This window comes from Podarcis pityusensis, assembly GCF_964106645.2.
Source record: "Podarcis pityusensis genome assembly, chromosome: 8".
In the NCBI taxonomy this organism is placed as follows: Eukaryota; Metazoa; Chordata; class Lepidosauria; order Squamata; family Lacertidae; genus Podarcis; species Podarcis pityusensis.
In genome coordinates, this window is record NC_138033.1 from 88,457,796 (window position 1) to 88,484,574 (window position 26,779).

General features: G+C 43.1%; 2 protein-coding genes across 7 annotated transcripts in view; one reads left to right on the forward strand and one right to left on the reverse strand.

The window, feature by feature from the left end:
* Nucleotides 1-6,348: 6,348 nt before the first annotated feature.
* VDAC3 (voltage dependent anion channel 3) lies at nucleotides 6,349-23,753 on the forward strand. Of its 4 annotated transcripts, none has more exons than XM_081016466.1 (10): nucleotides 6,349-6,501; nucleotides 13,573-13,696; nucleotides 14,575-14,646; nucleotides 15,778-15,827; nucleotides 18,856-19,008; nucleotides 19,769-19,821; nucleotides 20,134-20,361; nucleotides 21,268-21,418; nucleotides 22,750-22,807; nucleotides 23,223-23,753. In XM_081016466.1, the coding sequence occupies exons 2-10, from the start codon at nucleotides 13,666-13,668 to the stop codon at nucleotides 23,312-23,314; spliced, it is 888 nt and encodes a 295-aa protein (XP_080872592.1). In that variant the 5' UTR covers nucleotides 6,349-6,501; nucleotides 13,573-13,665; the 3' UTR covers nucleotides 23,315-23,753. The 4 variants fall into 4 exon arrangements, with proteins under 4 accessions (XP_080872592.1, XP_080872595.1, XP_080872593.1 ...); XM_081016467.1 differs by lacking the exon at nucleotides 6,349-6,501 and adding an exon at nucleotides 7,954-10,820; XM_081016469.1 differs by lacking the exon at nucleotides 13,573-13,696 and having other exon boundaries at nucleotides 6,363-6,501.
* Nucleotides 23,754-26,003: 2,250 nt separating this feature from the next.
* Nucleotides 26,004-26,779, reverse strand: part of IKBKB (inhibitor of nuclear factor kappa B kinase subunit beta) — a 29,106-nt gene continuing 28,330 nt past the window's right edge. For 2 of the 3 annotated variants that reach the window (XM_081016446.1, XM_081016445.1), the window contains exons 20-21: nucleotides 26,584-26,674; nucleotides 26,004-26,246 (exon numbers count right to left, since the gene is read on the reverse strand). In XM_081016446.1, coding sequence (XP_080872572.1) covers nucleotides 26,175-26,246; nucleotides 26,584-26,674 — 163 coding nt within the window. In that variant the 3' untranslated portion in view covers nucleotides 26,004-26,174. Of the gene's footprint in view, nucleotides 26,247-26,271; nucleotides 26,675-26,779 lie in introns of those variants that run through there. The other variant, XM_081016447.1, reaches the window with a different exon arrangement.

The following is a 26,779-nucleotide window of genomic DNA, read 5'->3' on the forward strand; positions in this document are numbered from 1 at the left end:
GACCTCATTTGCAGCATTTTAGTGAAACAAAATGCTGTTGCAGTTCTAGGCTGTTGAATGCAGAAACTCAAACTTCTCGGTTTTAGGACTAGTGTCTTTTACTGACAGATTTCTCCTTGCAAGTCATTTTAATATTTTCCGTTCCAGTGACTAGGGGATTAGTTATAATTTGCCCCTTAACAAGTTTCCTTTCCTCAGCACCCCCTTTTTCCCTTTTATAGCAAAATGGCTCTTATTCTGCAATTAAGAAAAAATAATAATGAAAGGGAATCTGTAAGATTACACCTTGCCCCAAGCAGCAATTTATTGCTGTTATTGCAGCTATTCTCATCAGGGAGCAATAAAATAGGAAACTCAACACTGCTGGAGACTTTGCTGAATAGGACTTCAGTGAGCAAACATAAGAGGATCTTGGCTGTGGAGACTTGCTTGATAATAGAGCTATTTTAAGTGCTGTCTAGAGCCTCCCTTTTTAATCCAACTTGCTATGAAAAAGCACTGCCTTGACCATGCTGGAAGAGAGCAGTTGTGATGGGTTGCATGGGATACACTTCGTGAAAACAGCAATACGGGCACCTGCGTGTTAAAAACTGAATGACTCTTATCAGCTGGGAAATGCATTAAAAATCTGACTGTCTTGACCTGTAGCTGTGTCAGAGTATTAAGTCCCCTCTGCTCTGAAATCACTTGGTAGTCTTAGGAAAGACCCTCTAGCCTTAGCCTTTCATCTGCTATATAGAGGTAGTGTTACTTGCCTACCTTACAGGGTTGCTTATAAGGATTATAAGTTAATCGATATGAAACACTTTGAACACACAAAAGCAGCAGATAAGTTCTACATGTGATATTATAGAGACCACTGTTGCTTGGCAAATCTCTCCAGATAGGGAATTCCATACATTTGAAGAGGCAGTCTTGATCAGCTCAGTTGCTCTCATTCACAAAAGGTAGATCACTGGACAAGGCCTCTTCCACTGATTTTAAGCGAAGGAAACAGTTTTGCTTGCTTGTCTGTGTATAAAGAGCTTCTGGGAACAGCATTTTTAAAAAACCAGAAGAAAGATTCAGCTCAGAGAATTTGTTGCCCAAAGGATCTCCACTGGCAAGTCTTTCCATAGAGTGGGTGCCACTCAAGCAATAAACCTGCTCCTTGTGGCTGCCCACCATTCTTCATGGTGTTGTGTAGTGTTTCAGATGTGGAAACGAATGGACGGGAGTCCCAGGTCATTCAGGGCTAACACCAGCATCTTGAATTGACCCTGGAAACTAGGAACTGGTGTAGATGAAAAAAACGAGGCCTAGCACTTTCCAGGTAAAAAAAAACCCCATCCACTTTGATATGCTACTTTAGTTCCCACATTTCTCTCCTTCCACACTTGGTGGCCATCCACACGTTGGAGTCCAGCGACCAGCAGGAAGGATTGCCAGGAGCTGTGATCCAACCACATGTGCCGGGACAAAGGTTTCCCAGCGCAGCCCTTCAGCTTCCTTCGGGAAAGTTGCCAGCGGATTGTTTTTTGCAGCTTGATCTGAACCACATTTAGCAAGAACACCTTATTGCATTTAGTGGAGGTTATTTTTTTAGTTAAGTTTGCATAGGTTTGCAGTCTTTATTATTTACTTGTGGATTTATATCCTGCCATTTAACAAAAATTCAAGCAATGAAACGGGTTGCTAAAAGGAGCAGCAAAATCAGCGAACCTGCTAAGACTATACACTCCTTTGGAAGAGGCACTGAATGGAACAGGCAGGCATAGCGTGTCACCCTAAGTATTTTGTCCCCTTTCCCCAAGGTATTACTGCCTGAGTGCTCTTGTAAAACACTAATCTTGTTCTGCCCACTGAAAGTAGTTCACAGGTCATGTCAAAGAGGCAATGCATATTGCTGGACACTGCACTGCCCCCTGGTGCTTAAAGAAATAAGTGTACAAAAAGATTTGAGCCTGACTAGGGACACAACAGGAGAAGCGGAGCGCAGAGACTGACAATGATTTCCTAAACCTGAGATCTGGTGGGCAGCCCCACAGTGGGGTCAGAGAAGTGGGTGAAAACTTCCCAGCTGAAATTCCACAAAAAATCCACAATACCACAAATGTTCTGGGTCCCTTCCCCCATGTATTTTGCACTACACCTTGTCCAGACAGCAATAATGTATCGGGGAAGTGTCACAGAACTAATACAGCAGAATAAATTATCACCAATGCCAACAACAATTAAAAAAAAATATTTTTACCCTTCTACATCAGCCTTCAGATGTCTTCTAAAAGTCAGATAGTTGTTTATTTCCTTGACATCTGATGGGAGGGCATTCCACAAGGCGGGTGCCACTATCGAGAAGGCCCTCTGCCTGGTTCCCTGCAACCTCACTTCTTGCAGTGAGGGAACCACCAGAAGGCCCTTGGGCCTCAGTGTCCAGGCTGAATGATGGGGGTGGAGCTGGTAGACAGCTGCTCTGGACACAGAGTTGATCTGTGCCTCCATGGACAGCTGGGAGTCTAAAATGACTCCCAGGCTGCACACTTGATACTTCAGGAGCAGTTACCCCATTCAGCACCAGGGAGTCCTCCACACCTGCCTGCCCCCTGTATCCCAGAAACAGTATTTCTGTCTTGTCAGGATTCTACCTCAATCTGTTAGCTGCCATCCAACTTCCAACCATCTCCAGGCACTCACACAGGACATTTCCCGCCTTTACTGGTTCTGATTTAAAGGAGAGGTAGAGCTGGGTATCATCCGCATACTAATGAACACCCAGCCCAAACCCACTGATGATCTCTCCCAGTGGCTCCATATAGATGTTAAAAAACTTTGCAAAATCATTGCAGGAGATCCTGGGGGCCTTACCAGGCCCCAATGATGAAGGTGGTTCCGTTAGATTGCAAACCACCTAAAAGTGTCTCCTGCTGCTGTTTTCTGCAGATGCCATAGAGGCGGTGAAGAAGGTCCTCTTCGCCATTACAATCGCCACTTGGTAGGCTTGACGTGTCCAGTCCGATTCAGAATGAGTTTTCCACCACTTGCTCTTTAGCCATCTCAGTGATTGTTTCATTGCCCTCTGCTCTGGGGAAAACCACGGGGCTGTCCAGGCGCCATGCAATCAGAAAGGGCACTTTGGAGCCAGACAGTCGATAGCCCTGGTTAACTCCACATTCCAGCGGGCCACCAGGGAATCGGTTGAAAGGCCATCAGCATGGGATAAAACATCTACCACTCTCTGGAAACCATTTGGATCCATTAAGTGGCAGGGGCAGACCATCCAAATCAGTTCCACCTCCATCCCAGAGGGGAAGGGTTGTGAAGAAGTCCAGTTGCACCAGGAAGTGATCCAACCATGGCACTTTGTTTTGCTTTTACTTAGTGTCAGATCACCCACATCCATAGAGGTGAACACCAGGTCTATGGCATGTCTGCGCCTATGAGTTGGGCCAAACCTATTCAGGAACAGCCCCATGGAGGCCATGCTTTCCACAAAGTCCTGAGCGGCCCCTTGTAAGGTTGTGTTGGCATGGATGTTAAAATCCCCTAGAACAACCAAACTAGGTGTCTCTAGGAAAACATCCACCATGACCTGAAGCAGCTTGGGCAGGGAATCCTTGGTGCAGCAGGGAGGTTGATACACCAAAAAGAATCCTGTAATGCCTCTATTGCCCAACTTCTAGAACTTGCACTCAGAAAATTGGGTCTTCCCAATAGGATGCCTGGTGCAAGCTAATGACTTGCTAAAAATCACTGCAAACCCCTCTCCCGGGTTGCTGTGCGTAAGAGAAGGCTGGCAGACAAGCAGTGGCAAGATAGGCCCATCTACTTCATCCAACCAAGTCTGTTACACATGCCAGGTCAAGTCCTCCATCCATGATCAAGTCACCCCCCCCCCAACAAAGACATCACTCTGGAGAGGCCCTGTGTATATATAAAGGTTTCACAAGAGCAGAATATAATAGGTACAGAGTTCAGATTCCTGGGTGTCTCAGCTTTCTGTTTTTAATAAACAAGTTTCTAGACCTCATAGCTGTGAAAATTGCTTGAAAATATGGATCATGCCTGCTGAAATCTCTGAAGCCACAGAGAAGGTTTAAAATTTGTTTATGTTCTTGCATTTCCCATAACTAGCAAAATCAAAATAAATAATGCAAAATAGTAAACATTGCAGAAGAAATGTCGAAGAATACATTGTGCAGATTTGTGAGACTACAGAATGGATAGCAGACTTCAACTTTAGGAGGCTGGTGCTTGCATCACTTTCCTTTACATGTTTAGCATTAGGGTTACCACCTATCAATCTGACAAATTACAAAGCTTTCAAATCTGATAAAAGCAGGAAGTCAAAAAGGGGTTATTGCAGCAGTCATTATCTAGAGCCATGTCATTTTAAACTACTAAACAAAAACAAGACAACTGCTCTCTGTTGCCTAACCCTCCTACTTTCCATACAAAGCAATTCCAGTTTCCAGAGATCAACAAAACAACTTCATAATATTTCTGCACAGTGGTTGCTGGTCTGTTTGGGCAAATGGGACACAGCCCCAAGAACCTCAGTCTGGGGGAGCACTGTTGCACTCAGGTCCTGCTTGTGGCCCCTGTGGGGATGGCATGCTGGAGGAGATGGGCCTGATGCACTCTTCGGCAGCAAGGAGCAGGGGCACAAAACTAAGTTGGATCTGCCTCTCCTTGGCTGATTCCATCTACCATTTCCCTACCCCCAAAATCTCTATTGTTCCTTTGCCCATAAAATCTTAGACACAGGTATATTCCTAAATGATGTTGACATGACAGACACACCTCTGCAGAATACCCTTTGGATGCCTGTTCTATAAATGAGGTGATAGGACCGAAGTGTTGGGTGGGCAATACCACTTCAGACTGCTAAAATGGCTTAGGCTGGTAAGATAGTTGGAGCCATTCCTGGATTGGGATAGTTTGGACACAACTGTCCATGCATTGGATTGGATTACTGTACAGTAATGTGTTCTATATGGGGCTACTCTTTGAGGTTGGGCAGGAGGCTTCAGCCAGGATACAAGGTAAGGTAAAGGTAAATGACCCCTAGACGGTTAGGTCCAGTCCACAGACAGCTTTCTGAGTTGTGACCAGCATGACTAAACCGCTTCTGGCACAATGGGATACTGTGATAGAAACCAGAGTGCATGGAAATGCCGTTTACCTTCCCGCTGCAGCGGTACCTATTTATCTACTTGCACTTTTGGGCGTACCTTCGAACTGCTAGGTTGGCAGCAGCTGGGACAGAGCAATCGGAACTCACCCCATTGCATGGATTCAAACCAACCTTCCAATCGGCAAGCCCAAGAGGCTCAGTGGTTTAGACCACAGTGCCACCCACTCCCTCCTGCCAGGATATTAAACCATGCTTTCAGGATTTGCACTGCCTGCCAATCTGCTGCTGGCCCATGTACAGGGTGTTGGTACTAACATACAAAGCACTAGCAGCTCAGGTAGTTTCGTCCAGTGAGGAAAACAAAAACACAAAATTAGACAAATCAAAGTAATGGGCCTTCTTAAATAAGAACTAACAGATCACTAGGTCTGGATGGCAAGCCCCCAAGAGTTCTTAAATAACAGAAATGTGCAATTGCTGATCTTCTAACAAAAATATTTAACCTGTTGCTAAGATCAGCCTCCATCTCTGAGGACTGGAAAGCAGTCAAGGGAACACCATTTTTAAAAAGCAATCCAGGGGCTTTTTGCTGGAAATTACAGGTTGGTTGGTTGGTTAATTTAATGTCTGTTCCAAGAAAACTGGTGTAAAGTATTGTTAAAGATAGAACTTCCAAGCATATAGAAGAAAACTAGTATAACTTCTGTAAGAGTTTACTATGTCTTGTTAACTAGAGCTTTTTAAGAGTGTCAACATGTGTATAAAGGTGATCCAGTGGACGCTGTACACAGACTCTCAATTTTTTTGGACAAAGTAACTCACCAAAAACTCCTAAGCTTAGAAGTCATAGAACAACAGTTCTCTTGTGACTCAGTAATTGGTTAAGAAACGAGACAATGCAGAGCAGGAATAAATGGACAAATGTTGTTATTGTTGGTATTATCTTTACTGTTCTCCTTTTTTATCTCCAATTTATTTGTAACTGAAAATCAAAAACAAAAAACGGGGGCAGGCCAGTCTGCGGAGCGTGAGACTCTTAATCTCCTGGTTGTGGGTTCGAGCCCCACGTGGAGCAAACGTTTCCTGCCTCGCAGGGGGTTGGACTAGATGACCCCCGGGGTCCCTCCCCCTTCGGCGATTCCGCGCACAGCAGGCGGCCAGGGAGCCCCTCCCTTGCGCCTCGGAAGGAATCTGTGCGCTTGCGCAGAGATGACGCGAGAGAAAGAGAGGCGGGGCAGAGGCAGACGCAAGCTCCGGCAAGGGGGCGGGGCCAGAGCCGGGCCCCGAGCGTTACGCCTGCGCAGTGCGCGGAGACGGAGACCTTCAGCTTGACAAGGAGGGACGGACTGACGGAGGAGGCGGAGGCGGAGGCGGCGGCGGCCCTTGAGGTGCGCGGCGAGGGAAGGCAGGCGAGGGAAGGCGGCTCGCGGCTGGAGGAGCCCGGCGACGCCCTCGCAACGGCGAGCGGGGCCGCCTGAGGCTTCGGGTGGAGGGCGCGGAGAGGGCCCGGCTTGGCCTGGGGCGCCGAGGGCCTGTGGGGAAGCGCTGCCCCTCGCCGCCGCCGCCGCCGCCGCCCTTCCCGGGCTGCCGAGCGAGGGGCTCCTCTGAGGGCGGGCCTCCAGCCCCCGCCCGCCCGCCCGCCGGCCCGCCGGCCGCCTGAGGGCTGTTGCCAAGGCCGCGCTCGCAGGGGGGAGGGGGCGGCGGCGGCGGGGGCGTCTTGTGTATTTGGCGGTGTGAAGCGCCCTGCGATCTTCGGCATACAAAATGAGCAGAATAAAAACCAATGAAGAAATTGAGGCAGCAGAACCCAAAGGGAGAAGCTGGCAGGCGGGGCGGGAAGGTTCAAGGGCAACATCTGAACATTTCAGTGTAGTATGATATATTATGGCATCAAAGTATTTTTCTAAAAAATTTACTTGCGGAATAGTTTCAGTTTGAGATCAAGACTGTCAAGTGTCAAGATACCGAGGGCACTGCTAATCGTGCTTTCCAATGTATTTCTCATCGATAAAAAAATCGGTGTGGTGCCAGCAAATTTTTATTCTGCAAGTGCGTTCCAGAGAAAAAACTTTAAGAGCAAGAGGAAGGCACAGGTTCAAATCTCTGCTCACTGGATGGCTTTGGGGATTCCCACCCCCACCCCCCATCTCTCTGCATAGGCTGCTTCACAGGGTTGTTGTCAGGTTAAAGTGTGCAGGCTTGTCTGCCATCTCAAGCTCTTTAGAGGTAGTGTCAGAAACTCAGATAGATAAGCTAGACACCAAATGGCTCATTAAACCAAGGTTATAGCCACCAGAACAGAACATCTGGTTTCCATTTTGGGGCAAGACTGTTCTAAAGTCTTTATTTTGCAAATGATGGACTGATCATGATTGATTATCAGTTAAACATCTGGCTAACAGATGACAACTTTGAGCCAGGTCAGGCTTCCTCAGCCTCAGCCCTCCAGATATTTTTTGAGACTACATTTCCCATCATCCCTGACCACTGGTCTTGCTAGCTAGGGATCATGGGAGTTGTAGGCCAAAAAACACCTGGAGGGCCGAGGTTGAGGAAGCCTGAGCTAGGTTAAGAACTTTGAGAGCTTAAAGAAGAAAAGTCACTTTATCCAGGGATAGCCCACATATATATCGGCCTATTCTAGGGTTGCCATACGTCCAGAATTTCGGGGACTACTGTAGTTGGAAGCACTGTCCCCGCGGAAATCGGCAAAATGTCTGGGAGAATCCAGATGTATGGTAAGCCATGTCAGCAGTGTCGTTTTTGCTGATCTCCCCAAAAAATAGCTCAAAAGTGGTATTTTTTGTGTGTCCGGATTTTCACTTTTTGAAATACAGCAGCTGTAGCCTATTCCAACCTGTTTTTCATAATGGTAACAGACCATTCGTAACATAAGAATATTATTCACAACTGTGAACTATGGGTTGGGGTAAGTGAAGACAAGCAGCAATTCACTATAACATTGTTCACTGCTCCTTCTCAGGCTGCACAGAAAAAGCATATTGGTTCCTGAAATTCATTCTGATTGTGCAGATAAAATGTAACTGATACAATTCTGCAAGATGTGGCATTAGTGTGTGAAAACAGTTAAGACCCCAAGATTCCCAGGTATGCACTTCCAGATGGTGGTGATGTCAGGCACCATCCTGGCAATGCCCAAGCAGCTTCACTTGGTCACAAGTGGCCAGTAGTCTGGCGCCTGGCTAATTTTGAACACTGTTTAGAGAACAAGTAGTGATGGTGGGGTGATAAAGATGCAATTAATAATTCTACATGCAGTTTATTGACAGGTGAACTATGGGAATGTGTGAAATTGCTTTGTGTGGGATCGGGTTGTTTATCAGTCTAGTTCGGGGTTAGCCAATGTAGTGGCCTCCGGATGTTGCTGGACTGAAAGTCCCATCAGCCCCAGCCAGCATGGCCCATAGCAAGGGGTGATGGGAGCCTGGTGTAGCTCATCATGGTCTCCTCTGACTGGTAGCAACTCTCCAGGGCTTAACATCACCTGCTTCCTGATCCTCCTTTTTTGTTTAAATGGAGATACCAAGAAATTGAACCTAGGACCTTTGCTGTGCAAAGCACAAGCTATTATGTTTTCTTCCTCTTCTTTTGAGCAGTGTTCAAAATTAGCCAGGCATCAGGTGCATTTTGCGAACTGTGCAGGTCCAGTTGTGACCACATGGAGATCTTTGAATGCCAGGTGGCAACTGTCATCTCCATCTGGCTGGCCCTTCCAGCTTTCTTAAGCAGGTAGGCAGAATAACTTAGTTATTGCATTTATCTCCCACCTTTTCCTCCAAGGAGTACATGGTTTCCCCCCACCCCCCAATTAATCCCTACTATGACTCTTTGAGGTAAATTAAGAGACTGTGACTGACTCCATGTTCACTCAGTGAGCTTCATGACTGAGTAGGGATTTGAACCCTGATCTCCCAGGTCCTAGTTTGGCACTCTAAGCACTACCCCACACTGGCTTCCTAAAGTACTTCTGCTATGGGGCAGCTCTATAAATTAAGTAGGTAAATAAATATGTGGAAAGCAAAATGTCACTTAGAGAAGAATCTGAAATATTTTCCTTGAGGCTTAAATTTGTTTTATTCTGGATTGTTTTATTTGATGTTTTAATGTGTTGTGTTGTATATCATTTAGGGTTTTTTTTTCTTTAAAATGTAAAGCAGTATAGAAATAAGGATAGTGCTTAGATATTCTGTTGTGGCGACCGTAACCCAGGTTTAAGGTGCCATTTGGCAATTAATTTACATATCTGCGTTTCTAACTCTGCTTTTGGGTAACAGCAAAAAGGAATATGTGACAATAAAACCACAGTTAAAGGTGGTTTGTACTTGCATGGTGTCAGCAGTTGTTAGTAGGCTTATTGGAATTCAGTGGCTTGGTTTAAAAATGTGTTGGCCTTCCTCTGAAAAGCATAGATTTTAAAATCTGCACAGAGAGAGTCTTGAGATGGTGATGCTCATTTGTACATGCATGGTGTTTTCTGCTTTGATCTCTTTCAAAGAGCTCAGGATAGCTTGTACTGCCCCCTCATTTGGAGGGGGATGGTTATCCAAAGAGCTTTGAGGCTGAGCAAGAATTTTAAGCAAGGCCTCCACTATCTATGTCTGACAGACATGCTGGTAAGTTATGGATGTAAGAGAGAGCAATGTTTAACTGGACTCAAAAGTAAATCTTTGCAAGCTTAAGTCCTGGCGATAACTGAATTAGAGCATATACAGAATTCCTATTCATCCATCATTAAATGGAAGCATGAGAGTTGTAGATAGACATACAACTTTTGTGAAATCTCCTGAGGTGTCACATTCGTGAAAATGTCAGTGGAATTGCTTGGAATCTCAGCAATTGGGCATTTTATTTTAAACAAAAATACTACTATTTTGATGCAGAACTAAGGGTGGGAAGTTCCATACTGATAATTCCACAATAAGTGCTGTGGCCATAGGGTTTTTTGTGTGTGTCTGTGATGCCTCCTGAAATTTGTAGTAACCCCACAATGATTGTATTGGGTGGACATAGGAGTTGCCCGGCTCTTTTGGCTTCCAGGACTATTGTAAATCTGCAGGTGGACTGCATTCAGTAGCACCTCTCAATCTTGCTCAAGTGTATATATCTATTCTTGCAGTCTTGTGTGCCCAGGTTCATCCACACGTGCTTACCTCTCTTCTTCATGGTCATTCTAATTGTGATTCCTTGCAGAGCAACTCCAAAGAGGGAGCTGCTGCTGCTGAAAATGAAAGGGTAGTATGGTTAAACTCATGCTGCTTTGGTTTCCTTCTGAAATGCCAACCTTTTAAAATGTTATCTCTAACAAGGAAGTTGGTTTAGAGCTATAGGAAACGTTTTGAGTGGCAAAGATAATAGGAGCATTGGATTGGCAGGCAGATTTGCCAGGAGAGGCCAATATTACCTTATCATAGTTCTAGATATCAAAGTGAATTTTGTCACTGTCTCAAGGAAGCAATTTTTTACACCCAGGATAGACTGGAGAAGTGGGTGGGTGGTTTTGAGTGCTTACTTTAAACCCTGTTGTATGAGAGCTGTAAACAGGCAGGTCTTAGCTCAGCCTTCGTCAGCCTGTTGCCTGTTAGACATTTTGGACTACAACTCCCATCAACTCCAGACAGCATAGCCATGCTGGCTGGGGATGACAGAAGTAGCCTTTGAGCTTCTCAAAGTCGTGCTATGCAGCCAGGTGAGTAGCCACACACTAAGTATGCTGGATATGTTGGTGCCAGCACTGAACTTGGAATGATTTGATGTCTGAATGCCTGGCATTTGACTGCAACTTCTTGAAAAGCTGCACAACAATTGCAGTTTTGGAATATGAAAATCCAGTCCATGTTTCATTCAGTATGTGGCATTGGCACATACAGAAATGGCTGAGATGTGAATCAATACAGGCTGGCTGGGCACTACACCTGATGGATGTTAAGTCTGTACAGACCCTGGCAGGTGGTAGTCCCAAGGATTGGTTGGAGCACAAAGCCCCCACATAACTCAGTACTGCTTTCTTGCAATAACTCTTTTGCCTTCTCTTCTGGTTCAGCTGAAAATTAACCAATTGGGGAACCTGTTAGAAATAGCACATTAATTGAAAGCAGAGTGGGCTTCAATTTGAAAACTTTAAAAACATAATCATGAATGAAACAATATGTTTATAAAAGCCAATAAATTAGTTCTCTGGTTTTCTCTCCACTGATTTCTTAGTCTCAAAACTGCAACACTGCAGATCAATAATGCTAAATATGTTACAATTTAATTTCCTTAAAAATACAATCTCTTATTTGAGGCAGGGGGTGGAAGAACCCAAGATGTAAATAAACTTTATGATGATGATGATTACTATTATTATGGGCGCTATTTTCAATGTTTCTGAATACAATTTTATTGTATTGTGAATTTAAAAAAAATAAATCTTGGGAAGAACAAAAAGAAAAGAACAAAATAATAATTATTGCTTCTAATGCTACCTTTGAAAACTATTCTGTCTACAACAACACAAATTGTTCTTATCTAAAATATTCCTAAAGTGCAATACTACAATGTACATGGATGGCACACAGTAGGTCAGTATCTTTCATTGGGCTGGCTTGGCTTGGTGGTAAAACATTATATTAGGCTGAAATGATGGATGCACAGTACAGAATTTCACCAGAAAAGGAAGGGTTGGGAAAAAGAAAACTGGTGATTAGTAGCTTTGTCTTTCTTGGGAGTATAAATGTCTTCAGACATTTTCTTTTTCCTGCCTTGCATTCAGTTGACAAGGGTTTTTTATAGGTGCCAATTAGTATAGATCATAATTTCTGAAACTGAGGACTGGGGACCACCACTGGGCACTAGCCCACTGGAAGAAGCAAAGATCACCAGTGTTGAAGCAATGATTCTTCAACATCAGCTTCGTTGGACTGGTCATATGCGGATGCCTGATGATTGTCTTCCAAAGCAACTACTCTATTCCGAACTTAAAAATGGAAAGTGTAATGCTGGTGGTCAACAAAAGAAGTTTAAAGACTGTCTCAAGGCAAATATAAAAAAATGTAGTATAAACACTGACAACTGGGAAACACTGGCCTGCGAGCACTCCAGTTGGAGAACAGCCTTTACCAAAGGTGTCATGGGCTTTGAAGACACTCAAACTCAGGACATAAGGGAGAAATGTGCTAAGAGGAAGGCACGCTTGGCAAACTCTCTCCGTGATAAACTCCCCCCCCCCCCGGAAACCAATGTCCCCACTGTGAAAGGACGTGTGGATCCAGAATTGGCCTCCACAGTCACTTAGGGCCTCATTGTTAAAACCGTGTTCATGGAAGACAATCTTACTCAGCTACGAGTGATCGCCAAAGAAGAAGAACTAGCCCACTTCCAGATCAGTGTTAGCACTGCAGTCCACCCCCTCTCACAGGGGACAGATGCAAGCAGCAGCTCTAAAAGTCATGATAAACTGGGAATAGAGAGGGTAGCTGGTCTAGGAGGAAGTGAATGTACAAGGAGCAGGGAGGAGGGATGGAAGAAATTGCCTGTACTTGGGGGTGGGAATAGGGCACAAATTATATGTGAAAGCAAAAGGGAGAAGAAATTGAAGGGGGGTAAAAAATACTTTGAGAGGCATATAGGAAGCAAGCAGACAAACATAAAATAAAAAGCCATCTCCACTTGGAGAGTCCAGATTAACACATTCTGCATAAAATGGGGAGGCTGATTTGAAATACCTCCAGAATCAATGTTAATTGGACTTGAGGAAAGCTTGGAACCATGATTTATTATTGAAAGAATTAGACACAGAGAATGGTCGGGCTTAGGTTGGATCCATGCTTTTTAGTGAGTCTACTTTATAGAAAGAATTGACTCACCTGAATGAACTGAAGAGCTGGATTAGGAATTGAATGGCTGAATTCAGAATGCACTGCTGCCAGTAATTACAAGAGCTGACTGCATACAGATACTCCCTTTTTCCCCAAGCAGGAGGCTTGGAGCCTCTATAGCTGGCAGGCGTTTGATAATGGTAATCATAGGTGTCATATTCCCTTTTCCAAGGGAAAGGTTGGTCTGATGTATAGTAAGGTAAGGATCTCTTCAAGTAGACCTGTCGTATGTGAATGTTATGTATAACTTACGTGTACATTTGAGAAGCCAGTAGTAAACAGTTTCCCAGTGCACATGCCCACATATCTCCCTGTCCCTATCCCCCACATATTGCACATACATGCTTTTCACACCTCTGGACTTATATGAAGCGGCTCCTTCCCTTCGGGGTTAAACCTAGTAGAGTAGTGATATTAATTAATGTGTATTTTTTTAAAAGTTTGCCTGTCATGCTGTCCTTGAAGGTTTGGAATAAACATTGTGTTACAGTGAGTATAAAAGTAGTGGTTGCAGGTATTATAAGTGATAGCTTTGATCTTTAATGATGCATGCATTTCCCCCCCCCCCCCCATATTTGACAGGTGTATATCAAAGAGCTAGAGGAGAGTCCTGTAGGTTCACGTTGAGAAGTAAATGATTTAGGAGCTAAATTGTGAAATAAGAAGTCTGCAACCATGTTCAGCTGTGGTCCTGCTAGACCCCCAGGTATCTATACGTATATGGAAGTTCAGATATTAAAGAAAATTTTTTAGAACCTTAATACTAAGATGATGTGTTTAAAAGCAAGAGTTATGTTATCCAGCAGCACAAAGCTGGCTTGCTGATATCCCACATGTCAGACTTGCAAAGCAGTTCTGCGTTTTGACCGCTGCTATCTTCCTGAAGGTGACATTGGAGAGGAATGTGCCAAGAATAGATTTCTTCTTCAGCAAAGTTCAGAAGAACTCCTGCTATGCTTTAGGGGGGAAATGGAAATAGAAGCTTGAGAGTAGCAAGATAGCTATGCATAAGTTTCTCTGTACAGCCCAATAGGTCAACACCTCATCACTAAATTTATTTCCTTAAGACAAGGTTTTCCAGTACATGGAGTTGGGAATAATGCAACGAAACTACTTCCCCAAGTAATCAAGCAGCAAGTATCTTTAGTGGAGTTTGGCCTTGCTGTAAAAAGACTTGTCACTTCCCACAAGCCTGGCAATTTTCTGTGGGTGGCAGTGGGGTGGGGGGAGCCAATATGAATTTTGGATCAAAGGCTTTTAAGGTTGATGAGGAAGCTGTTGATAGAAAGGAGCCATTCTGTTGCTCTTGGAACCATACACAAGAGAAAGAAGTTGTTGGCTTAGCAGACTGTGCCATGGAATAAATATGTTATTGAACTCAAACTATTAAATCTTTCTATCAAATTTTGGATTATTTCTTTGCCCTCGAAAAAATTCTTGATAGTTGGAAAGGAAGCTTTATGAATAGACTCATGGTTCTTCATCATATGTGACATGTAAGGTAGTGGCAAGAAATTGCTGAGAATGGTGTTCATACATGCTCATTTATTTCCAAATATGTACTGTTTTTTTTGCTTCTTCCAGACCCCATGGCTATCCCACCATCCTACTGTGACCTGGGGAAATCTGCCAGGGATGTATTCAACAAAGGATATGGTAAGCAGGACTATTGCCACAAATGCTAGCATTATGCATATATTCTCTAAATATTTTGGAAATCTGTTGTTAAAGGTCTTCAGATGTGTTAAGAATGGCATATTTTTGTTCACAGCTTTGAAGTGTTCTTGCTCCTTCGCTTAGTTTCTCTGTCCTTCTTCACTCTATCAATCTGTCATCCATCCTTAAAAGTTTTTATTGGATTGATGGCCTTGCTTTCATCCCTTGATGTTTTAGTTAATGCTTGTTTTATTTAAATGCTATATTTTATTTAAAGTGTATATTCATTTTCTCCAAAAATGCAACACAACTAGCTAAAAACTAGCACTAGCAGGAAGGAAAGCCCATCTCTTAAATTCTCAGATGAATCAATTGGTTTTGAGCTGGTGCCTGCAACACTTGCATTTCAGTCTTCTGCTTTTGACTCTCCTCATCTGACTTTGTCCATAATCTCTCAAGGTGGATGAGGGCCTCCATTCTATGGTGATTGCAGATTTCACAAACTGGCATGGAACCTCCTATTGGCTCCCTTTAGGCTTATTAAAGCGGGCTCTGCGCCACATATTGGCTTGCATATTCAGCTCTGGGATTGTCTCTGCAGCAACGCTGCAACTTTAGTGGAATTTTGAGAATATGAAGTGTGGCATAACATAGGTGAGCCCCATATCAGTTTCCTTGAGTTTAAAGGGGTTTGTTGATTGTCTTTGAGCTGTTCTTTGGAGGTACTGTACTTAAAATGCACCCAAAATGTCCAAATCTTAGCACAATTCCAAAAAGTGAACATGTACTCACATCCTGTTTATGGCCTTTCCATAGGCATCTGTTTGGCTGCTGTGGTAGTTGAGTGCTAGATCTGATCCAACAGGACCCTTCTAAAGAGATGGGAAGCCATTAGTTCCCTGAGTCAGAGTTGTTCAGTCAACCAGATGTTGCCAGTGCCTGCCAAAATCTGTGGATCTCTGTCAAGTGATTCCTAGAATTTCCATTAGAGCTAAGCTGGCCTCTCTTTTTATTGGTGCTCATCACAAGCACCTTTTAAAGGCAGATGCACCCAATTTGTTACTTTTTGGGCTTTGTTTCTCATTCATTTATTGTGGTATAAATAAGAAACTAATGTTTTGGCAATTTCAGGGTTTGGAATGGTCAAGCTAGAGTTGAAGACCAAGTCTTCCAGCGGAGTGGTAAGTAATGAGTACTTTGAATTATTGTTGCAACAGGAGAGTTTGTGGAGCACTAATATTACCTTTACAGCATTGGCAGAGTCAATGTACACACCTAACATTCTGCTTCTCCTGTATGTTTTGGGTGTCCTGAAGGTTATACTTAGGACCCCTCCATGCAGTATTAGCTTTAGTGTTTTGAGGCTTGACTCCTGAGTGCTTGACATCTCATAGAACAGCTGCTAGTAAACTGTGAAGAAAGGATTTGGACTGGTGACAAATGACCTGTCCACTTGTCTGCCATGTTCAGAATAGCTGTAGTGGGAGAGGTAATCATTTGAAGGAGTTTAGAGCTAGAACTATGGCTTAAACAATCTGACTCTGCAAGTGGAAGTGGCAGTATGGATACTTGGATTGGTTCACCTTTACTGACTTATTAAAGATGCTAACTTCTAACGTGACTTCTCCCTTTTACATGCAACACTGATTTTTGGATGTTTATTCAGCTGGTAAGAGAACCACGTATTTGCTTTCTTGTTATATATCTCTCCTTCAGGTTTGTGTACTTGGACCATGACCCACTGCCATTCCTAATCCATTCTAATGGCTAAGTAAATGTGGTTAAAGGTAAAAGGTTACGCGTCCTGTAAATGTGGTTAACCAGACACTAAATGTTGCATTGTGTACAGCTCCATACATCAGTAGCATTTGCACTTGAACTGTCAAAAGAATTGGAGACAGCAGTGTGATCACAGGCATGCTATTTTTGATAGCCTCAAATTTAGAAGTTAGTATTTCTGAGTAGTATCACTTGGTGACTAAATCTCTGAAGTAGTTGGTGAGGAACTGGTGGCTCATGGAGAGCTCCCCATCCAGCCAGTAGCATCCCTGCTCACCTTGCAGCAGGACTTGAGCTTTTTTAAAAAAGTCCTCTTGGAATCCTAAACGCTGTGTGTGTGTGTGTGTGTGTGTGTGTGTGTTTGCTTGGTTGCGTTCGAGTTGCGTTCCGCGGCAACCCGGAAGTAACGGAGTGCGTTACTTCTGGGTTTCGCCACTTGCGCATGCGCAGGTGCTCAAAATGACGTCATGCGCAGAAGCGGCGAAAAGCGGCGTGCGCAGTCGTGCCATCGCTAGTTACGTTTGCTTCTAGATGCGAACGGGGCTCCGGAACGGATCCCGTTTGTATCTAGAGGTACTACTGTATATGAAAAGAGGGTGGTCCTGGAAGTTGCAGCAGTTTGTATATTTATAATGACAGGACTTCTTATGCATATCCATATTGCTGAAGATATGTGAACAGCATCTTCTGAAGGCTCTTAAGTGCAGGGATCATGGAAAGACTTTTTAGTGTGGTGTGTGGCACTTCATTGCGCTCCTTGGAGCTCTGTTCCTTCCCAAGGTGTTTGTTGGTTGTCATGCGCCACCCCTTTGACCATTAGTATTCTAGTTCTGCTCAATTGTTTCAGAAAATTTATTTCTGCAAACTGCACAGTACAGGTAACTTGCATCTTATGCAGGGGTTACGTTCCTGGCCATCATGTGTTTCAACAAAATCATGTAAAGCTAGAAGGCCTCTATGCTGCTGTGGCCTTCCTTTTTGATCTGTCTGACGTCATGAAGACCTATAACTTCACATGTATGTGCTGAGCTTTACAGAAATGTCATGTCAAAAGCAGAATTTGGGGATTGGCTCAGATTAAGTGGCGCTTGGCACTCCAGATATATGGGGGTCTAAGCAACCATCACATATGACAGTTGTAAGATGAAATGTAACATATGTTGTGTGCACTCTTGCTTTCCCCACTCAGATCTTGTTGCAGCTGCCAGGAAAATCCTGGTCTGATCATATGACTGCAAGATTCTTTCTTTTCTCCCCACTCAGCAAACAAAGAAAGTTAAATGAAATGTTTCTCCTCCACTGGCGCCAGCTCAACCTTTTTAAAGAGGATCTAGGAATTATTTTTAACTGGCTGCTACACACACACACACACACACACACACACACACACAAAAGTTACCCAAAATGTCATATCCTTCTTAAGCCAGGGAAAATCTGTGTTGAAGCTGAACCATGTTTCTGAACTAAAATTGCCTTCCTGTTTTCTTTTTTCCAATTGCTTCTCTTCCTCATTAGCTTGTAAGTTGTGGTCAGGCACTTGTATGTGTGTGAAATTGTACAGTATCTAAGGCAACATTAGCATCTAGCACCAAGAAGCTAATCACTGTACAAAAATAACCTAAAAAGATGGGCTGTGCCCACAGACTCATAACTTTAGATTAGGCAGTTGGCTATTTATAACCCTGATCATCAGCTACTTGCCTGATTCCTGTGGCACATAAAAATAAGCTTTAGGTGGCCACAAAAGCTTATAGGTGTCTGTGTGTGCCTCTTCGGCTCTAAATAGCCAACAAAGGCATACTGTAGGCAAGCTGACTAGAAGGGTTTTTTGTTGAAGAGTAATATGCAAGGCTCATTTTAAAAATAAGTGGTTTATAGATGCTTTTAAATAAATAAATAAACAGTAATGACCTAGACCATAGGTTCTCAAATGGTGGTCTGCAAGCTCCATTAAGATGGTCGATGGAGCAGTTGCAGTATGAGTCTTTCAACACTATTGAAGAAAAGAAGTATTAGCCTCATGTAACACAACTTCTGTTGCCGTGTATTAAGATTCCAAATGTGTAATTCTTTTATGCACACAAACTGATTACTTAAAAGAATATTTGGAAGTAGGGCAGGATATTGATCAGGAAAGATTGAAACTGTATTATCAGAGAGCCCTTCAGTGAACATTCTGGTGGCTGTGTCTAGCACCCAATATATTGTAATTTTTTGTACCTTATGAAGCGTTTGTTGCTAAATTGTTGGTTCCAGACATCAGAAAGGAGAAGTTAGATGTGGTAGGACCATGAAATCCAGTGAATAAATGTTACAGGGTGATTATAAAGCATATTGTGCAGGCGGAACTAAAGCTTGCATGATTTGCTGGAATTGCATATTCATTTTAAAACATGATTGCATTGTAATTCAAATGTGGTATGTTTACAGGAATTTATCACCACTGGTTCCTCCAACACAGACACAGGCAAAGCCTCAGGCAGCCTAGAGACCAAATATAAGTTCAAGGACTATGGACTTACGTTCACTCAGAAATGGAACACTGACAACACCTTGGGGACAGAACTGTCCATGGAGAATAAGGTAAGAGGAAATGGAATCATGACTTCAGCATAGCAGGTAAACTAGAAGAAATTAAGCAAAGGCTTATGGGAAAAGAATGAGTTGTGTAAAATAGCTTTTTCTATGTTGTGGGGAGTTTTTTAAGTGGGGGTGAGGGATTCTGAAGTTAGTGGTTGGTAGTAATGTAATGTAGATTATATCTGGAGATATCTACAGACTATATCTACAGATAGACACCATTGCTGAAAAGGTCCTCTCACCATTTATCAGCCACCTTACCTCTGAAGGTAGGGAAAATTGGTGTTCTGAATATACCTTGACCGTAAAATGGTGAGGCTGCTTTATAATCTATCAAAAATTGATGCCTAGATGTGCTTTTGTGAGTTCTTGAGTTTCAATCCAAGAAATATAATTAGTATGTCAATGAATTCACATATGCAGAAACAACAAGTACTTGGGCTGCTAGTTAGGTATTTGAGACAAAAAGTGTGAGATCTTTTGAGTTATATGTAATTTGGGAACCTTCCATTTTATCACAGGTGGCACTAAATAATGAGGTAATGTATAATGGCCTGGTTTTCAAAGACTGTAACATTTGAAAACTTTTGATTCTCTAGGATTTCCATCATACATTTTTTTTCATTTTTCTGTGCTGCAGACTACCATAATTTACAAAGAACAAGAAATGCTAAGTAGAAGCAGTTAAAGTAGTAAGAAAATACCACTTATTAAGTAATTATTTTTTAAAGACGAGTACTATATTTTTCTTTTTTCACTTCAGCTGGCTGAGGGACTGAAGCTGACCCTTGAAACCATGTTTGTACCAAACACAGGGTAAGTATTCATCCCTCGAGAGGGCTACTTTTAGCCGGGTGCTTTCCTCATAGGTGATGGTACCACTTGCAGACTGTTGTACTGGAGCTGCTAGCTCACATAGGAGGTGCTTTCCTATTCTTTTGCTTAAGGCTGTCTTTAAATGAATGTATTGAAATATTGACAGTGACACTGAATCAATTATGTAACATCAGGTAGCACGCAGGGGTAATTCATGCCCAGTTTTCTGCTAAATGTATGGGTTTGTAAGAAATGCCTACTAGAGGTTATAGATGGGATTAAACTTGATTCCCTGTTCTTACACCTTCCCAGGAAGAAGAGTGGAAAGTTGAAGACATCCTATAAACGGGAGTATCTAAACCTAGGTTGTAATGTTGACATTGACCTCGCTGGACCAACCATCCATGGCTGGGCTGTTCTGGGCTATGAAGGTTGGCTTGCTGGGTATCAGATGGCTTTCGACACAGCCAAGTCCAAACTTTCACAGAATAACTTTGCATTGGGATATAAGGCAGCAGACTTCCAGCTGCACACAAATGTGTAAGTATTTCTTTGTGGTCAGGAGGCCAGAATGTACAGAAACCAGAAAACATAATAAAACATAATCAATAAAATATGCAATATCAGCTTTCTGCTAAGACAGGCGATATGCATATATGAAAGGGATTAAATTTGAGGTTGTATTGAAGGTGACCTTTGCCTTCAGTCTTGAAGGTTGCAAACCAAGTCTTTGCTGACCACCTATGGTTCTTTCCCAGAAAGAGCACAATTCTTAGTCCATAGATTTCTAGGGCATTTGCCAGGATCCAGGAACTCATTAAAAAGGAAATGAGTGCACAGTTGAATTACTTTTGGTTCTCTCACATTATGCTAGCACCGGGGCAGTTAATTTGCATGGAGCAGGGTATATTCCATCATGAAGGCACATGCTGAAGCTAAGGAGATCGGGATGGGAAATGGCTCCTTCCAATCTCCATTCACTTGCTCTTGCATTCAGAGTGCAGTTTAGAAAGGAACATTTTAGCTTATATTTGGTCTTTCTGCTTCATATCAGAAAGTGCTTCCCTCTCAACCCAGCTGGGGAAAAAATATCATTTATATGCTTGTCATTATTTCAGATCTTTTCCCTATTCCAGCTGATAATTGGTGCATCTTCATATATTAACCTAAGTCTAACTTTAGCTACAGAACCTCTACTCTAGTAGGGAAAATGTGAGGACAAGAAGGGAATATATATGGATTTAACCATTTTATTCAAAATTGTTGTCAGCCACTCTTAGCCCTAAAAGCAGGGTGGGGTGGGGACGGACTAGAAAAACAGAAAATCAATACAAGCTAGAATAAGGCTGGGGTAGAGGTAAAGAGAATAAGGGCAAATATTTGCAATTGTTTGAAAAACTTCTATAAAGGCAAAATGAAATCTTCATTTGCTCTCTTAAAAAATAGGAATGATGGCACTGAATTTGGTGGCTCCATCTATCAGAAGGTTAATAACAACATTGAAACATCTGTCAGTCTTGCTTGGACCGCTGGCAGTAATAACACTCGGTTTGGTATTGCCACCAAGTACCAGTTGGATGATAAAGCTTCTGTCTCGGTAAGAATTTTGCCATCTTCCCAGTATGTTATACATGTGTGCTGATAATTTCAAGTTAATTGTATAGCACTGTCCCATTTTCCTTGCCTCTTGGCTTTATGCCTCAGATGTCTTTGGAGCAGTCTTAACAATAGCAGAAGTTTTATGTTAACCTTTTCCTTGTGATTCTAGTATGAACCCTATATGCAACAATTTCAGTGATACGAGTTGTCAAGTGAAAGTTTCAGTATGGACTAGTGTCTTATAAAAACAAATTCACTTGTTTGTTTTATGCTAGCTGTGAATTGTTTGTGTAGAATCAACTTAGGGAGTAGGAAGACTTTCACTATTTGTGAGATTTTTGGTATATTTGGCAGTGGTATCAATCCTATGTACTGTATCGAGATCTCATTTGGTAGATAAGTCTTCATCCAGGTCCAACTTCAGGTGGAGTGAGTGCTCTTATTGAATTTCCTACATATAGAATATGTCCTCTGGGAGAAGGGTTTGAACGTAGCCTTTCTGCATGCAGGGTACTGTTTTATATGGAGCAGTATTCCACCTGTAGGTTGACGGCTTAGGTTTATCATCTTACTAAGAATGAAGCCTTTTGTGGTTTTGAGGATTTTTTGAGGATTTTTTTAGGGAACCAGGAGGCGCTGTGGGTTAAACCACAGAGCCTAGGGCTTGCCGATCAGAAGGTGGGTGGTTCGAATCCCTGTGACGGGGTGAACTCCCGTTGCTCAGTCCCTGCTCCTGCCCACCTAGCAATTCGAAAGCACATCAAAGTGCAAGTAGATAAATAGGTGCCGCTCCGGCGGGAAGGTAAACGGCGTTTCCATGCACTGCTCTGGTTTGCCAGAAGCAGCTTAGTCATGCTGGCCACATGACCCGGAAGCTGTACGCCGGCTCCCTCGGCCAGTAAAGTGAGATGAGCGCCGCAACCCCAGAGTCAGTCACGACTGGACCGAATGGTCAGGGGTCCCTTTACCCTTTACCTTTACCCTAAGTTTTGTTTAACATCCAATCTTCCTTCCTTCTGGGTAATGTTGACTATATTGCATGTGATCATTTCCTCTTCATGACACACAGGAGAATGGATTTTGATTACATTGATGCTTAAGGGCAATAACATTAGTGTTTCCACTACTGTGGGCACCATTCCTTTACCCAGACTGGTGAAGGAGGGACTTTTTATGCTCAGAAAGCAGTTGCCAACATATAACTACCAGCGTCTTCCACCTCTTTGCTGATGGATCTAGTTCTAGAAGACTGCTGACTCTTCATAAACTTTCTCAGGAAAGCAAGTAAAAACTGGTAACGCTGTTGAATGTTCCTTTTTTTCTTTCTAGGCCAAAGTCAATAATGCCAGCCTCATTGGACTTGGCTACACTCAGACCTTACGACCTGGTATGTAAACTGTGAATGTATTGAATGCATAGCTTAATTTTGCTTGCATCTTGGCTGTAGGACAAAATGAGTTAGAAAATTCCAGTGATACTTCTAGGGCATCATGGGGTAGTGGGTCCAAACCGTGTAAAGAACAGTATGCGCCACCTTATTTTTGGATTATGCCTTGAGTAAATCCTGCCACAAAGGGAAGCTAATGTAGCCAGTGTGTGTCTAGAGAGAACAACTTGCCTGAGAAACCTCAGTGCATGGGAGTCTTACCAAAGAATTACCTTGAGATCTAGCACACATCTTGACATCTAGAACCTTGAGTTCTCTCAGCTGCGAGTCTTCTCTTCTGACTTTCCCCCCTGTTCTCCCTTACTGGTTGATAGTCTGCTGTATTCTCTTAATAATGGCACTGTGTTTCTCCCAGGTGTGAAGTTGACTCTCTCTGCTCTGATTGATGGCAAGAATTTCAGTACTGGCGGCCATAAAATTGGGCTGGGATTTGAGCTCGAAGCTTAATGTAGGTTTTAATGAAGTATTAGATCTTTATTTGGAAGATGAAGGAGAAAACAAACCCCACATGTTCTGGCCTTAAACTCTTCCGTGAAACTTCAAAAAGTGTGAACTTGATATTCTTCCAAAGAATTGTTGTAACCCCCAACATTTGAAGTCTGGAGAGTGCAAACCTACCATGAAGGGCAATACTTGAAGGCATGCATGGAAGTTGTAATGGTTGTCCTACATTTCAGTTCAGTTCCTCAGTTTCTTTAAAATGTGTTCCTCAGAAGACAGCATAGCATCTGGTGAAAGGAAATAATCTCCCATCCTTCTGTGTTCCTACATCACATCCTGCATGTCCTGCACCTCACGACCTTTTGTATAACTGGTCTCTGTGCTGTAGTGAAAGCTTTGGTTTTGCATCAAAGTGGAAATAAATCAAAATCACATTTGGAAGTTACTCCTTGTATGGTTACTGTCTCTTTTAGCACACAGCTAAAAAGCCAAAGACTAAGCTACAATAGGGAGACAAGGAGAGAGGGTTGTATTACATTTTGCTCTCATATCTAATTGGAGGGTGGCTGTATGTAAAGCACATTGCTCTGCTAGACAAGTGCAACACCTGGCAATTACAGAGGGACATTTGCGTTACTCTGAATGTTCATTCTCTTCAGTAGATGGAAGGGAACCAGGCAACTGTCACTCTCCTCACTTGCACTGTAGGCTGGCCTGTGCTAAAGCATTGGACTAAGTCCTGTCTGGTAGTTTCAGCATGTAATTCAGCTGAGGTGCTTTGAGGTGGGGGATCCAAACAAGGGATGTTGGATAGCAGCACTGATCATTCTGGGTGGGGGGGCTAGACTTTCTGCCATTTTCTTTCTTGAGTAACAAGAATGGGGGTGCCTTTGGGGAGGAGAGTACTCAACTGTGATAATGTTTACCAAAGTCAAGTATGCCATCAGTTCTCTTTGGTGTCTGTGTGCTTTAGGCAAAAGGTTAGGGACATGGGGTCATATCCAGTGCTGCTGTTTCCCAAGTGCAGCAGACCTGCTTGCACAACAAAACTCTCCCCTTCCCGTACTCTCAAAATCCACTCCAGAAGATTGGAGCAGGTTTTGAGGGAGTGGGGAGAGAAAGGGGCAGTCCTGTTCCATTAGTGGAACTCTGTGTGTGTAGCATTGGACACAATCTAGATACTCCTGACCTTCAGGGTGCAGGAAAGATTAGTTTAGTCAGCACTGACTGATACAACAACAAGGGCTGAAATTTGTCTGGCCAATGTTATGACAACTAAGAACAAGTATTTCCAGGGCAGCAACCTGAGAGGAAATTTACTTGATTGGTTCAGTGTCTGCCTGGTCTGAAGTTCTTTTCACAATCTCGGTTGAGTTCTTGTGCAGCAATATGGAATGCAAAACTCCAATAGCGCTTCAGATGAGGCATTGAAATACCTTCCCCCCAAACCCTAGCTAGGGCTTTCTGGCACCAAGAAGTATTTGGGTAAAGTGCTTCCCCCATTGCAGCATGGCTGAAGCAAAACCTGCATTGCCTGAGAGAGAAATGTTTTGGGAGAACATTCAGTAGTTTCTCATAGCTTTGGACAGCGACTTGGTCAGGTTGATTGTAGTAGTTCTGTAACCCAAGTCCTTCAAGGCCAGTGAAGCAGCACCACCAGAATCAGTTCTGCTTTCTTGTAACTGAATTTGACACAGTATGGGAGTGTTGACAGTGGAAGTGTGTATAAGGTACTCTAAGCCCAGTTCAGTCAGAGTGCATCTGTAACACTTGTCACATCTCTACAATCTTGTGAGAATCTGCTAAGCTTTTTAATTTCGAGGAAAGTTTCGGAATTATAGCTTGGGCAATGAATGCCAAGGTCTGAAGAGCCAGTGCTCCAGATCTTAACTTTAGTCCATCCTTGAGTTGTGAACCCCTTCAGATGCTTCAGTCAGAAGGATACTTTGGCTATGGAAAAATGAGGACCTAACACTTCTGCCTTGTTAAGTGCAGGAAAGAACATAATTTTGTCCTTGGAAAGGCCATCTTGTTATTATCTCTCTCATTATGATCAGTGTGACCCCAATCCAAACACTGGGATCCTACCAGCTTTGTTGTTCAAGGCAATGCATTTCACAGGATCAGGGACAGCCAACATGGTGCTCCCCAGAGGCTGCTGTACAACATCCCTCAATTCAACCTCTGGCAAACCTGTGGAGTTGTAAGTCCAGCAACTGCTAGCAAGCACCAAACTGGTTACCCCTAAGTTACATGGTCCTTAGGCTTTTAAGCCAGTATGTTTGTAGCTGCATGCTCAACCACATAACCTGCCTTAGCTGCTTGAACTTTATTGCCTAAGCTAGACCTGGCATTTCCTCTGCTTGCACTGGGTACTGTACAACTTGCAAGGTATGGGGTCCTTTGAAGTCAGCATCACTGGAACAAAGGTGGTTACCCCTACCTGGTGACCATTAAGTTCAAAGCTAATTGCAGAGACCAACTTACGGTACTAGTGGAAGAGGTAAGCCTCCCTGAATGGCTATCCTGATCTGTAATGGTGCATACTGACCCATATCCTGCATGTATGCTATTTCTAAAACTGGTGCTTCTAAGTTTGCTTCCAAGTCAGAGGTTTAATAAATACCAAGTGGGAAATGGCTAGAGGGGGCAATTTACGCTTTAGGGAGGTCTAGAGAGAATTTACACTCAAACATAGTTCACAAACAGTATATTTTATATATACAGATGATTAAGAGTAAAAAATGAATACAATCAGTCAGTGGGCAATAGGCATAGATTTCTCAACAAGGGTAGCAGCCTCCATTCATAGCAGGCTACCAACTTTTAAAATGTTAGCTTTTAAGCGATTTAATAGTGGCCCTTTTCACATCTGGGTTTGTTCTAGGCCTTTTCCTCTTTCTTCCTCTTGAAGTTTCAACCAACTCCAGTCCAGAGCCTAAACAAAAACAAGTGCTTATTGAGACACCTCATTCATAAAAACTGTGGCTTCCTGTCCAATTCCCTCCAAAGTATTTTTCAGCTCAGGTTAAATCCTCTCTTGTGTGACTATAAGCTAGTCTAAATAAGAGTGCTTTCTCGCTGGCTAGAAACAAGTTATTGGTGCTATCATATGGGGAAGGCCACCTACCTTTCAACCATCTAACATCAGGTGTCTGAGAGAGGGGCAATGCCACCCACTTTCAAACTGACCTGCAGGGACTGTACTGGCAAAGCATCAGTCTCCCCGCTCCCCTCGCCCCAGTCACTTTACAACAGAAAACATAAGATGTTACCATAAAGCTGTGCTCTTGATCCTTCATTGTGTGGTGCATCACATTCTCTAGCTGATTGCAGAGACTTTGAGATTCCATCAGTAACTCCTCACTAAAACAAATCCAAGAAGATTTTTAAGAATATCACAATAAAAGGAACTGGCATAAAGGAGGTCCATTTTTTCATCACGGCATACTTTTGCCAGGATTTGCAGAG

Coding starts and splice junctions, on each gene's coding strand:
- VDAC3 (XM_081016466.1), top strand. CDS start 13,666: ATGTTCAGCTGTGGTCCTGCTAGACCCCCAG. Junction 19,822..20,133: donor ATGTTTGTACCAAACACAGG/GTAAGTATTCAT, acceptor ACACCTTCCCAG/GAAGAAGAGTGGAAAGTTGA. Junction 21,419..22,749: donor ATGATAAAGCTTCTGTCTCG/GTAAGAATTTTG, acceptor TTTTCTTTCTAG/GCCAAAGTCAATAATGCCAG.